General features: G+C 41.8%; 1 protein-coding gene across 5 annotated transcripts in view; it reads right to left on the bottom strand.

Annotated features, from left to right (window-relative positions):
• nrxn2b (neurexin 2b) overlaps nt 1-14,272 on the bottom strand; it is an 884,672-nt gene that overhangs the window by 425,146 nt on the left and 445,254 nt on the right. For all 5 annotated transcript variants that reach the window (XM_084043029.1, XM_084043031.1, XM_084043030.1 and 2 more), the window contains 2 exons: nt 10,308-10,689; nt 6,331-6,521 (listed from right to left, as the gene is read on the bottom strand). In XM_084043029.1, coding sequence (XP_083899155.1) covers nt 6,331-6,521; nt 10,308-10,689 — 573 coding nt within the window. The remainder of the gene's footprint in view (nt 1-6,330; nt 6,522-10,307; nt 10,690-14,272) is intronic.

Below are 14,272 nucleotides of genomic sequence, written 5' to 3' on the forward strand. Positions count from 1 at the left end.
CCTAATTGGACCCCCCCAACCCTGCGCTGTGATTGGCCACCATTGTACCCCCCTAACCATGCACCGTGATTGGCCACCATGACTCTATTCAGGACTGTGATTGGCTAGAAACACATGACACATGTGCATAGCCCTGTAAATAGGACTATGCACTTAAAAAAAAACACTTAATGTTTTTTTTTAAGTGAATCACTTCCATCACTGTGATGACCACTGTGACCACACCGCCCACTTCACACTGGGTGTGATTTTTTTATTTTCATTATCTTGTTGTATATTGTATTCAGACTGGACCATGCCAGACCGACATGGTGCTGCTTGCAGCTGTATCACATAGTCATGACATAGTTCTTTGTAGGTTCGTGGCTATTATAGCGGAACTCAGTGAACTGCAAACTGCTCTCTGCCCGCACACCATGTTGGGACAACATCCCTCAAGCTCTGTGTGATGCCTCAGCAGGAGAGCTGTCCTGACCGAGCTACAGAGCATTGTTGCACAATTAAGACTTGGGAATAGAGGACCCAGACAAGCCTCATCACACGCACGCACACCTACCTCCCACCCACCCACTAAAGGTTCTCTGAGGTTCGCTATTAGTCTGCCCACAAGCAACACGTCTCCTCGCAGAGAGAACAGGAAGGCAGTAAATAAAGAATTTTTAGAAGCACAGTGGCTAAAGGATTAATGACACAGATGGGAGACCACTTCAGAGCCGCAGATACGGTGTTTATTGTGCCGCTTCGGTGGACAGCCACCGTGTTGGCAGTGAAAAGGCAAAATGGCCGCCCCCCCTCCCTGTCCTCACAAATTGCCGTCCGTCTGTTTCATTTGCAGAGAGTCATTGTGCACATTTGGAGCATGCAAATGGGGCTATTCTCGCTGTGGGAATTCTGTGGTGGGCAGCTGAGAGCGCTTGTTGACTCACGCTTGGTTGGTGGTGTTTTATGAGACAGAGGTTCGATGGGCCGTTAATCACTCAGGCTGGTAAGACAACAGCAGAAGGGTCGAGCAAGGCGACGCGAGGCAAAGTTAACCGCGAGGACCCTCGCGTCCCTAATCCTGGCGCAAATATTCAGCAAAAATAGCGGATCAACAAGCTCATAAAGTAACGCAATGAAACGCATGAGTTGTATACCAGCTATTTTCGGCGAAGATATTTAGTGTAGAGGGGGAAAAGGAGGGGGCCAAATATAGACCCCTGGCAGATAGCGGCCAGTGAATAACTGGGTTTGAGTGGTTTTGAAATAGCCTCGACTGGACAACACACAGTGGACTGAAAAGAAGGCTAAAACCAATACCCGTTCCCATTCTCATTGCTGTTGCCTGATGTCATCTTGCCATTATACGGGCATACTGGTCAGATCGGCGGATTTGGACAACCGGATCTCCATACATGCCCAAATGTGGGCATATCGGCCGGATCGGCGGTTTTGGACAACATACAGTACACGCGGCAAGTTTGAGGTCGATCGATTGGACAGTCCCCGAGATACGTGAAGGACAGTTAAGCATGCACGCACGCATGCACGCAGATTTTTCGTAGGATGGCATAGAGTAATCCATCTATCCGTTGTAATTGCACCGCGTGTTCCCCATTAGACAAAGCCAAAAGAGGAGAAGTCGATCAATAAATATTTTTTACAAAAAAGGGGGAAAAAATAAGGGAAAAAAGTCCAGATCCATCAAGTACATTTTTTTCCCTTTCTTTTTACAGTCAACCTCTTCAGATCCCGTCAGGCCCAAGAGAGCTGTCACCAACTGGTGTTATGTCTTCCAAGGCGATCGTCAGCCCCCTTGAGAGCCATCTCCAAATTCAAGGACGAGACCCAGACACAGTCTGAGCCATACACAGCAAATCCACATAATGGTGCAGACGACAGCCACTTCATGGTGTTTAACCAGTGGCCCCTGCGGACACACACTCTCTCTCGCTGTGATATCCCACTGTCCATTCTCTTTCCTCACCCCGTCTGTCTCTTTCTGTTGCCCCTTCATGTATTTCTATAGTCTGAAAAAGGAGACGAATGCAAGACACTCCATTCTATAACAAAAGTGTAATTACAAACTCCACTCCGTCTCCCAAGCTAAAGAGCAGTAACTACGGGGGGGAAAAAATCACTGAAAAAAAGTGATTCAACTGGTCAGCCAAATGAGATATCGGCATATAAGTGATATTACACTAATTGTACATCTGTTATTGAGGTAATTGTTTATCCCCCAAAATCACGAAGGCTAATTTGACCTTTGGGATACACAAATAAGTCGGTGTGTCCAAAAACGTAGCTTTGGCTTGGCAGGGCAGTATAGTCTCGTTGCGATGAGTTGTGAGCTTGTAAACCAGCTATTTTCACTATTCATTGTACAACAATATATATATACATGGCTTAAATTAGTGGTCAAGTTCGTTGGTGACGCGACCAAGAGTTGATACAGGAATACAGGAAGCTGAGCAGAGAGCACACTAGCCTGGAAACCAGACGAATCTGCCAGTGCAAATGCCCTCGGCAGTCGAGTCTGAACCCGCTCTGTTGTGATTGGATTTTACTGCCCTCGAAGTTGTGGGGCACCAATCAGGGCCCAGTATGCAAATGTAGGGCAGGTTAGCTTTTATTTTTTATCAACCCCTTGGAAATGCAGGTTACACACAGACATTCCAGACTAATATCTACGCTGTGATAATCAGTCTGGCCATGCCAGGCCAAGAGCACACACCCACCAAAATCAATGGCGGTGAAGTAGAGGGGGTCAACAACTTCAAATTCCACAGCATCCACATGCACTGAGAAAGAAGTGGACAGATGTAAAATTCCCTCCATCCAGAATATACACGACGGATCTTGTGTCAGCAAAAGTCACAGGCTTATCAAAGATTCTATCCACCCCAACCACGGACTGTTTCAGATGCTAACAATGCCTTCATAGCCACAGAGCCACTGGCAGTAGCTTCTTTGCCAGACAATCAAGGCTTATGAACAAATATGCCAGGAAAAAGAAAATTAAACTTGGTGTAGTGATTCCCGCCGAGCTGGGATCGAACCCGCACAACCATACCGTGCCAATAGAGCTGATCCCAATTGGCAGAGCTGTTGTGATCGGGTCTTGTCCAGGGCACCACCATGGGAACCATCAACTGCTACTGCCTGCCTTGGGTCATAGGCAGCCTGCGTGTTTAAACAATGCCAAGGACACTGGCACGGGTCACTTTAAAGCTTCTACAGACGCACAGTCATAGAATTCAGATATTTATAATCTAGGAGGGAGTAAGAAACACCTAGCTAGCATCTTAACACATTGACTGCCTGAATTATTTTCACTGCCTATTGTTATTCATGCCAGAGATTTTTCAATGAAAAAAAAAAAGTACTCAGGAGCCGAGATACAAAATTTAATTTTTTTAAGTTAACAAGGAAGTGGATGAGAGTAAAGATCTTCGAAAATTCATATCTCCTTGGTATTTGGGTCAAATTGAAAAAAAAAAAAGTAAAAAACAAAAATATTTTTTTGCTAAAATCGAGTTAACTCGATCTTGGCAGGCAAGTGATGAAAAGCTAAAATCGAGTTAACTCGATCTAGGCAGTCAATGTGTTAAGCGCTAGGACCAATAAACAAACTGTTATTTTGCTTAATACTGCTGCTATTCTTCATTATTCCTTCTTTTCCCCTTATGTTTATTATTATTATTATTATTATTATTATTATTATTATTATTATCATTATTATTATTATTATTACCCTTATTATTATTATTACTATTGCTACTACAATGTCTGAGGAACCCGAACAAAATAATTTTACTCTCATGTACCCAACACAAGATGCAACAATAGACCTTGAACCTTAAGTGGTTAGAGGAAAAACGACACACCAGAGGACTCTGAGTTCTAGGCTCTATAGCCGGCAATTAGTCTGTCAATTCAATTCCCAGCCATTCCCATCTCAGAGGCCACCGCGTCAGAGATGCCAAAGTGCCTTTTAACCACGGCTATCATTTCAAGAGGGATCACCCACACTGGGCGTTTTAAAGGCAGAGAGGTAAAAGGTTCCTCCGTGAAAGGACAGTCATCACAGTCCCAGTGAAAGTCAAGTGTACCCAAGATGATTTTCTCCACCGTCAACGATGGCAGTTTGATGGAAAATGAGCAGGGGAGATTGAGGGAGAGAAACACTGAAAGAACAGAGCGGTGGGGAGATTAGCCGTTATTATCTTTCAAAAATAATTTCCCCCCCTTGGATTCCAATGTCAGATTTATACTACTGTAGGATACTTGGCTCAGGATATTGCACACATATTGCCGTGTTCCTAGATTGATGAATGATGAGAAACATCTGCTGAAAATGGATGGGGGGGGGTCTTTCAAGGTGAAGGGAGAAGGGAACTGTGATAAAAGGTTAGCCAATGGAATACAACTACCTTGAGGACTACTAACCATGTGTTTCCCACACTATCTGAACCGAGTGGACCTCTGACATAGACCTACTGCACATAAACGGAGCGACTACCTTTAAACACATTTGACATCTGAGGATTTTTGTATACCATTTGAAATAGTTTGGGGGGTAATGCTGCCAATTGTCCAAAAAGTGACTGCAAAATCTTGAAAGATTTCTGCTATTTGTTTCAAAAAGCTTTATACCAAGCTACCCTTGCCAACATGTAACTTTCAGAATCAGGTTTCTAACAACAAATGAACATTAGTGGTTATGCAAGCCAGTTTTTCTAACTTGCAATGTGTCATAGCTCTGTTTACACAAAACTGCCCCCTTCAACTGTATACTTACTTTCCCCATTTATTTCTTAAATTGCTTTATTATGCTTTTCACACTGGCTTTGACAATGTAAACGTGTGTTTTCTCATGCCAATACAGCTCCTTTGAATTGAATTGAATGCTGCCTGGCTTTTGTTCAGTTTTATTTTGCCTCCTGGCCCCCCTTTTCGGCATGCAGGTGGATTTCCACTTGATAGCACACATGGGTTCTCTCTCTGTGCGTTGTCAAAACAGAACTTCAGCCTTGAGACTGAACTAAAATGCTGCTGCTGCTGCTCCGAACAAAAGCCCGGAACATTCCTTTAAACTGTACATTTTGAAAGGCAATTCTTGTGTGAGTCTTTCAAAGACATTTTGAGAATGGATATGCGCTGAAGTGCTGTACTGGGTGTGACAACTTCCGACTTCTGGTTCCATTAGATGGAGAGTGAGAATAATGTCAATGGCTGACAAAGAAATATCATACAATAAGGGATGGATGTGTGGGTGGATGGATGGATGGAGCAATACAATCTGACTTACTTTATTTGATTATTTCTTAAGCCACGCGTGTCTGCTTCACAAACACGCACACACGCACCTGTGTGCTCACTGCTTTTGGTCATCACTTCCAATTGCACGTGTTTATCCTGCAGTTCTCAATACTTTCCAATACACTATTAATATTACAATACGCCAATACATTATTTTATGCAACCTGTGGAAAGTTGTGTTAATTGGAGAGATTGTTGCAGTAATATAAGTTATATCCTAAGTTGATCTTGAATTTCAATCCATTTGAGCATGTAATTATAGTGCATAAGCTATCCAGAGCTTTTGAGATGGACTCCCATCAAGAGATGGTGGACATACAGTATATCCATTGGCTGCTGTTGACCACAGATTCAACACAGACATGCTAAACAAACAAAATTTAAGTTATTTACGGTAAAGAAGGAAAGTGTCCCGCTTGCATCCCTGCAAGATAGCAGGTGCCTTTTTAATGCAATCAAACAGCATCTCCAGCTCAGACAAGCTTGTTGGGGGTTTAGTCCAACCAGATCCAGACTCATTAAATGACACATTTTGTAAATATGCTTTCAGAGCCTAGACTGGGATAAAGTCGCTTGGCCGGTCCGGTCTAGAGCAGATACAGTAATGGGTGTGTGTGTGTGTGTGTGTGTGTGTGTGTGTGTGTGTGTGTGTGTGTGTGTGTGTGTGTGTCTGTGTGTCTGTGTGTCTGTGTGTGTGTGTGTGTGTGTGTGTGTGTGTGTGTGTATTCAAATGACCAAATACGGAAAGCAGGCTTTAGAAAGTGGGTTTTGACCTCTAAACATGGCTTTCTCAAGTGTGGAAGGCCCTTGGTCCTGCATACGTAATTTAACAATTTACTGGTTACATTTGAAATAATTTAGAAGAGAATTGATAATTGTTATAGATATAATTATATATATATTATTTTTTCTCCTGTAGTTGATGACTACTAAAACGCATCAGTCGTGAATGCCCAAGCTCTAGGGGTGCCTTATTGTCACTGTGATTAGAAGACAATTGTCAGTGAACGGGCAGAAAATGCCTCCTACCTTTGAGGTCCAGGTTGCGGGCTCCATTGGAGTGCTGCGTAACGGTGCGCGAGTCGATCTTAAGCGTGTGGACGTTGTTGGCGTCCCGGGACACCACCACATTGTGCCACTGGTTGTCGTTGAGCGGCTTGTCCGAGTTGCCCTTCATCAGTGACGGCCCGTTGCCGAGGTCAAAGACATAATGGACGTAGCTGTGAGGAAAACGGACAACAGGGTAATCAGGACCTGGTTTGTAAAGTATAGGCATGCATGCGTTCGTAATGAGGTTCTCAACCAAAGGGGGGTCCCTACATGATTTTGGGGAGGTAACATTTTTAATACCTAAAAAGAGAGCAAATATAAAGGCCATTACTGCATCAAAAGTAATCAAAACAAATTATAATTAAAACTTGACAAACATTGGCCAAATTGTCAAAAAAAGAGGCAAAAATGTTGAAAATAGCCAATCTGCTTGTAGATCGGCTATTTTCACAATATTTATCTGTGGAACCGAGTCAAAAAACTAAATGTGATGCCTCAACTCCTACAATTCCAAGTGCTTGTCAGGGTGGGGGGTCCCCAGTTAAAATATTATGATTATTTTGGGGGGTCACGGCCGGGAAAGGTTGAGAACAACTGCATAATGAGACAAACATTTATTGGAGTCACGTATGTGTGTCTTTTGATGGTAATGATGAACGGCATTTGTATAGCGCTTTTCCAAGTGCTCAAAGCGCCTTACAATGGTTTATTCATTCATACAGGGTGGGGGGGGGGGCAATGGGAGGTGAAGCGGCTAACAGTCGACGCCAGCGTCCTCACTTTTCCCACACCTACAGTATGGTGGTAAGCTTGCGACCGACACTAACTCTGGTAGGGAATGATATCTTCAAATCTTTTGGAGGGCTCCACTTTAGATTTTTTTTTCTTTTACATACTCGCCAATAAAGAGATGGGTGAGAGCGTCAAGGCGATGCATTTTTGGACTTACTTCAGAAATAATGTACATTTTTTATTCATCGTTCTTTATGATTTCCCTCCATCTGGTGATATCTGCTTATTCCGATCCTCCACTTGTAAATCACTCTGGATAAGAGCATCTGCTAAATGCCTAAATTGTAAAAAGGGTAATTGTACATTTTTGGAGAGTCGACACAGCACCAGTGGTGTAAAGTAACTAAGTACATTTACACAAGTACTGTACTTAAGTGCAATTTTGAGGTACTTAACTTACTTTACTGGAGTATTTCAAATTGTCTATACTTTTACTTCTACCCCATTACATCTCAGAGGCAAATATTGTACTTTTACTACTATTATTTGAAAACTTTAGTTGCTAGTTACTTTGCAGATATAAATGATTACATTATAAAACATACATTAACCACTTTAGCCCTGTTTTATACCTAGGCTATTTGAAAATAGCCGATCTACAAGCTCACAACGCGTCGCATCGCGACGCGTTGTGAGCTTGTAGATCTGCTATTTTCAAACCTCTTAGTACTTTTACTTTTGGTACTTTAAGTACATTTTGACACCAATACTTATGTACTTTTACTCAAGTAAATTTTGAATTCCGGACTTTTACTTGTAACAGAGTACTCCTACATTGCAGTATTGATACTTTGACTTAAGTAAAACATGTCTGCACAGCACTTGGTATCCTTTTGTCAAAAGTGAGGTCCACCTCATTGTTCGCCCAGCTTACATCCCTGCTTTCTCTCTCTCTCCCTCTCTCTCTCTCTCTCTGTCTGTCTGTCAGTCACTCTTCTGTTCCATGATGTTCTTTGAGGGAAACAGCTTATGTCCTCCACCTCAGCCGCGGCTGCACGTTATGGCACAGCTCTGAGCTCCTCCTTTGTGCGCAACATAGCTGAGTTTGACATGTACTGTATAAGCATTGAAACTGCGTTTGGACAAAAGCCCCCTGTTAGCTTCCAGGCAGACATGAAGTCACGGTTATTTGCTACACACAAAGAGGACCGTTTTTGTGTGTGTGTGGTCTGTGGGTTGACGCCATTGTAACTGTGCAATGCTGCATGTTATTCTGTCTCTGTTGTACAGACAGAAGCTGCCCAGGTTGTGTGGCGAAGCAGTGCCAAATTTAGAGGACAATTTCCCGGTGGATGTGTGTCAACGAAAAGCGCTTTGCTCGTATCTTAACCCTTAAAGACCGGGCACGCATCTGTGTCATTTTAGATTTCTTTAGCTATTCAGTATATAGCAGATATACAAGCTCATAGCGCGGCACCGAGTGCCGCGCTATGAGCTTGTAGATCTGCTATTTTTTGAAAAATCGTGAACATTTGTGCAAATCTTTGCTTCTGCGGATTCTACAAATGTCTTCTAAATCCTAACAGTTGTTTTTTTTTAAACCTATGTTGCTATAATATCAGTCGTTCTGAAACTTTTTTCATGTCAAGGACCCCCAAAGTTATATGTATTTGGCCGCGGACGCCCATCTCAAAATATGTTCTTCTAGCCCCCCAGAAGCAAAGATTTGAGTTAAAATGTTCTCTCTAAAAAACATATATATTCAAGGAATTGCGAGAAAAAAAAAATCCCGATTTTCAAAAATAGCAGATCTACAAGCTCATAGCGTGGCACTCGCGCTATGAGCTTGTATATCAGCTATTTTTGAAAAGCCAAAGAAAGCTAAAATGACACGCAGATGCGTTCCCGGTCCTAATGGGTTAATTATGAACAGATTAATAGCCTTGCATGGTAAGTATGATAAACAGTTGAGATTTATTTCAGGTTAGCTGCACTCCCTCTAAGCTTTTATACAGAACTTACCAATCACTTTACAGGGCATGGTGATGAATTATGCTCCCAATTTCATATTCATGTTCATCTGGGTTACAGACTGAGAGATACGCACCCGGGAGACCGTTAAGATTTACAAGGGAAAAAAAGAACAGAAGTGAATATTTTTCCAACTTCTGCTTCTGACCAAATAACAACCTGCTGTGCAGCTATCAATACAGCAAACTCACTGCTCGCAGACCCAAATTGAAGCTACTTCCATTCTGCCAACTCCATTCATTATGGACATTAAATCACTTCCTCACTTATAAGCTCACTTTCTGAGGGATAAGTCCATCTCATCCTCAGAAGTCCATCTTGCTCAGCTCTTAACAAAAGATGCCTAAGCCGATGGAAATAGATAACAGTATTCCCGGGTGATGGGTTTAGCGTCGGGCATGAATCGTTCAAGATTAGCGGTTGCTATGTGAAGGAAAACAGGAGTTAGCGGGTCGGTTTGAGAGATGGTGCCTTGTATGTGTTGATGACATGTATTATTGTGTTATTTTTATGCTATGTTGATGAATTGAACACATACTGCAGGACCACAATGGAAACAAAATGCTTGTGTTATCCTTTTAGCCTTAATGTCTGACTGTACCCCGTGCTGTTCACATTTTTGACTAACACGGTATTCAATCAATCGATCAAAGCCTCAGCAAAGAGTATAATTGCACAACACACTACATCAGTGGTTTTCAACCCTTTTCATGTCAAGGTCCATTCTTCATTCGGCATTTGAGCCACAGACCACCGTTTGATGGGATTTAGACTCTCAGGCCCAAGACTTAGAATGTTTTGTTATTTTGTAGAAGATTGTGTCCACAATTCCATGCTGTATTGATGTTGGTACCATAGGAGAGATGACAGGCAAATGTTGATCAAGATAGCAATTCTTTAATTGTGTAATGCAGATGTTTAACAATAATTTAACTCTTGAGAGCATAAAATGAAACCAAATGGACCCGTAAGGGTCCATTTGGTTTCATGTTACGCCCTCAAGAGTTAAAGATCTAATAAGGGTCCATTTGGTTACCAACTCTACCATCATTTAGCTGGGGACCACCAAGAACCCCCTCAAGGACCACTGGTGGTCCCCGGACCACTGGTTGAGAACCACTGTACTACATCGATCAATATCGTTTCTGCCTCAACCAGCCGTTTGGAAGATAATCCTAAACGCTGTGACTCACCCTTTGACCAACTCCACGACAATGAAGTCGCTCCCGTCCCCGGAGTTGAACAGCATCAGGCCGTCGGGCGTGGTGGTCTTGAATTGGAAGAAGAGGTGCATGGACGCGTAGGCCTGCAGCGTGGCCAGCGCCAGGTAGCTGCCTTTCGTTCGAAACGTCACCGGGTCGGCGATGATGTGGCGCATGCCGAAGCGGGCGTTCAGCTCGCAGTAGGAGATGTCGCCGTTCTTGCACTGGTCCAGGTAGGGCAGCCCGTTGAAGGTCAAGCCCTGGAGGTGGCCAATGAAGTTGGACGGCACCACGGAGATGAAGCGCCGCTCGGTCATGATGCCCGTCTCGATGTTGTGAAACTCGAGGCGCGTGTGGGCACCGGTCATCTGGCCTGAAGGGTGGAGGTGCATAGGAAATACAGCATTTAAACTGACATATTGTTTTTTTTCCTGAGCAAACTTTAGGCTGGTTTGTAAATTATTATTTCTTAGATTTCCTCTTTATTTTCTTTTAAGAGAAAGAAAATAACACCAGGCAACTTCAGATATGCCCACCTTTCTCAACATCCATTAAATGAGTTGGGTGGCCTTCGTTGGCCTTGTGCAGACTCACTAATTGACACATACTGTATGTATACATCATTCTTTCTTTCTAAATCAGCCTTTCCTCTTACCTCCACCTTACAAGTAATCATAGTTTAGGTTCAAATTACTTTTCTCTGTCCATAAGGCTCGAACTGAACATGATAAACAAGCCTATATATGTGTCCTACCCCTGCAACCTGGAACCATCACTTTCTGGCAGATCGGCAGAACTGAACTTGTTGATGTCTTAACAATATACTGAATAGAAGATTCTATTGGAAATTGCAATTGCTTCAAAAAACTACAGTTTTGTGAGTTCCTATTGTACGTTTTCTATAGGTGCTTGTAATGCTGTTTTATGTTATCTACTACCCAGTTATTTGTTGCTTTGAATGTTTTTATTTCATTTAATGTTTTATGTTGTTACAACTTTTCTATCGCTGCCATCTTGTACAGAGATCTTGTATCTCATAGGATTTCACCTGTATAAATAAAGGTAAATCCCATTGAGTTTTTAAAGATATTCTACACACATTCAATTATTGTAATATGGCTGCAACACGCAGTCTGCACAACCTCAAAGAAGTCTTAATGGAGTAACCATTTAGCTAATAATCTCGCAAAATAGTCATTATGCAACCGATGTTGTATTACATTGGCCTATAATATACATTTCTTTGTAATGTGATTACAATGAAAGTGGCAATAATACAGGAAAATAAGCTCTTCCTAGTGTCCCTGATGTGCTTATGATCTCTTAAAGTGCAGCTCAAGCGCCTCGATTTGTACACACTGATCCACGTTCATGAATTAATTACGTTTTTGTGTGGAAACGCAGTTGAACACGTTTTCATTCGTCTCCTGTGAGGACCTTGCACAATTAGAATGTTGTACGCAACCTGTGCTGGTACATGGTATGATTTACATTGTGCAATAGTAGGTGTGCAGAAGTGGTGGACAGTAACTAAGTACATTTAATCAGGTATGTACTTAGGTAAAATGTTCAGGTATTTTTAATTTACCGGTACTGGAGCAGTTCCAATTTTCAGTACTTTTACTTCTACTCCACTACATCTCAAAGGCAAATATTGTACTTTTACTCCACTACAATTATTTGAAAACTTAAGTTCCTAGTTACTTTGTAGATTTTGATTATTATTACAAGCTATTACAAGCTCACAACGCGTCGCAAAGTGACACATTGTGATCCCGTAGATCGGCTATTTTCAATGGATTTTTAAACATTTTATACATTTGAAAACTTGTGAATGCTTTTACTCAAGTACATTTTGAATACCGAACTTGTACTTGTAACAGATTATTTCTACAATAGGGTATTGGTGCTTTTACTAACAGTAGGTAAAAAAAATGGGAGCACTTCTTCCATCACTGGTGTGCAGTAATGACTTTGGTGAGCTGCCTCAGCCTGGTTAGCCCTGCAAGGACTCCTGCAGCATTTTCCTACCTCATTGTATTTGTATTTCTTTCCATCCCAGGAACCATCCCAGTTTCTAACTTAACAGGTTCGTTTCTCGCCTCTGGCCCTCTCTCTTTCCCCCCTCACGTAATCTCAACACCATGCTCTCTCACCTTGCGCTCATCCCTTGGCCTTCGGGCACTGTTTGCCTGCGGCCTGAACGTGTTGGACTCTCCAAGCACCACTTTCTCGTCTGACCTTTACCCCATGCTGTTGCTCGTTTCTCTCGGTTTGGGAGTAATGTGAACTGGCGTCGGGCTGGCCGTCTATCTCTGCACACAGCCGTTCGATGTTCGAGCCGGCGGAGTAACAATAAGCGCTTCCCCTTGCGTTTCCTTGACAGACCCTTAGCGGGTTTGAACTCCTCTCTGGAACCGTCATCCCATAGTTCAAAAAAAAAAAAAAAAAAACCTGCAGGGCTAGTGGGTAGTTTTAACCCTTTCAGACCGAGAACGCATCTGTGTCATTTTAAGATTTATTTGGGCTATTCAAAAATACCAGATCTACAAGCTCAGAGCGCGGCACTTAGCTTGTAGACCTGCTATTTATGAAAAATGTTTATTTTTAGCAAATCTTTGAATATATATATTTTTAAAGCAAACATTTTTAACTCAAATCTTTGCTTCTGGGGGGATTCTACAAATGTCTTCTAAATCCTAGTTTAGCAATGTTGCTATAATCAGTGGTTCTCAAACCTTTTCATGTCAAGGACCCCCAGAATTATATGAATTTTGGCCGCGGACCCCCATCTCAAAATATTTTGTTCCAGGGACCCCCACAGAAGTTAAAAATGTGCGCTACAGAAAAAAAGATTTGCACACATTTTCATGATTTTTCAAAAAAATAGCAGATCTACAAGCACATAGCGCGGCACTCGGTGCCGCGCTATGAGCTTGTAGATCTGCTATTTTTTGAATAGCCCAAAGAAATCTTAAAATGACACAGATGCGCTCTCGGTCTGAAAGGGTTAAAAAGCTGTTAAAACTCACTTGTTTTGCCTTGTGTGTGTCTTGTACTTGACTTCTGTAGTTTTAATGTTTTTATATCTTTTATTAAGTTTTCTTACTTCTATTTTTTTTTCTTTCTATTAATATACGTTTTTTTTTCATTATGCAGCACCTTGTATCTCTAGTTTTGGACGACGCTTTATTAAATAAAGTTTTCAAAAACAACAATGCAATGCATTTCTTTGCTGTTTCATGGCACTACGAAGTTATTCGTTCCATGAGGCTATATAGACCGTAGTCAAATAGTAAATGTATTGAAGACGAATAATACCAGGACTGGCCACACATACCCAATAGACTAGATTTGGTTTATCGAAGAAATAGTATGTGGTTTTTATGGGAATGTACAATTCGGGGGGCGAGCCAATGTGTCTTGTTGGACCTTCAGTATTCTTTCCTCTTCACTTCGTCTCTCTTCTCTTTATCATTCTAATCTACACACATCTCCTGACCAGTGGTGGAAAAAGTACTACATTCTTTTACTTAAGTAAAAGTATCAATACTGAAATGTAGAAATACTCTGCTACAAGTAAAAGTCCGGAATTCAAAATGTACTTGCATAAAAGTATAAAAGTATTGACATAAAAATGTACTTTAAGTGCCAAAAGTAAAAGTACTCATTATGCAGAATGTCCCATTACAAGTTTTCAAATGTATGACAATCTTTTGAAAATAGCCGATCTACAAGCTCACAATGTGTCGCATCGCGACGCATTGTGAGCTTGTAGATCGGCTATTTTCAAATGGCTGAAATGTATATAGGGCTGAAGTGGTTAATGTATGTTTTTTAATAATATTCAAAATCTACAAAGTAACCAGTAACTAAGTTTTCAAATAATTGTAGTGGAGTAAAAGTACAATATTTGCCTCTGAGATGTAGTGGAGTAGAAAGTAAAAGTGTTGGAA

Source organism: Gymnoscopelus microlampas, assembly GCF_963454915.1.
Source record: "Gymnoscopelus microlampas genome assembly, chromosome: 19".
NCBI lineage: Eukaryota > Metazoa > Chordata > Actinopteri > Myctophiformes > Myctophidae > Gymnoscopelus > Gymnoscopelus microlampas.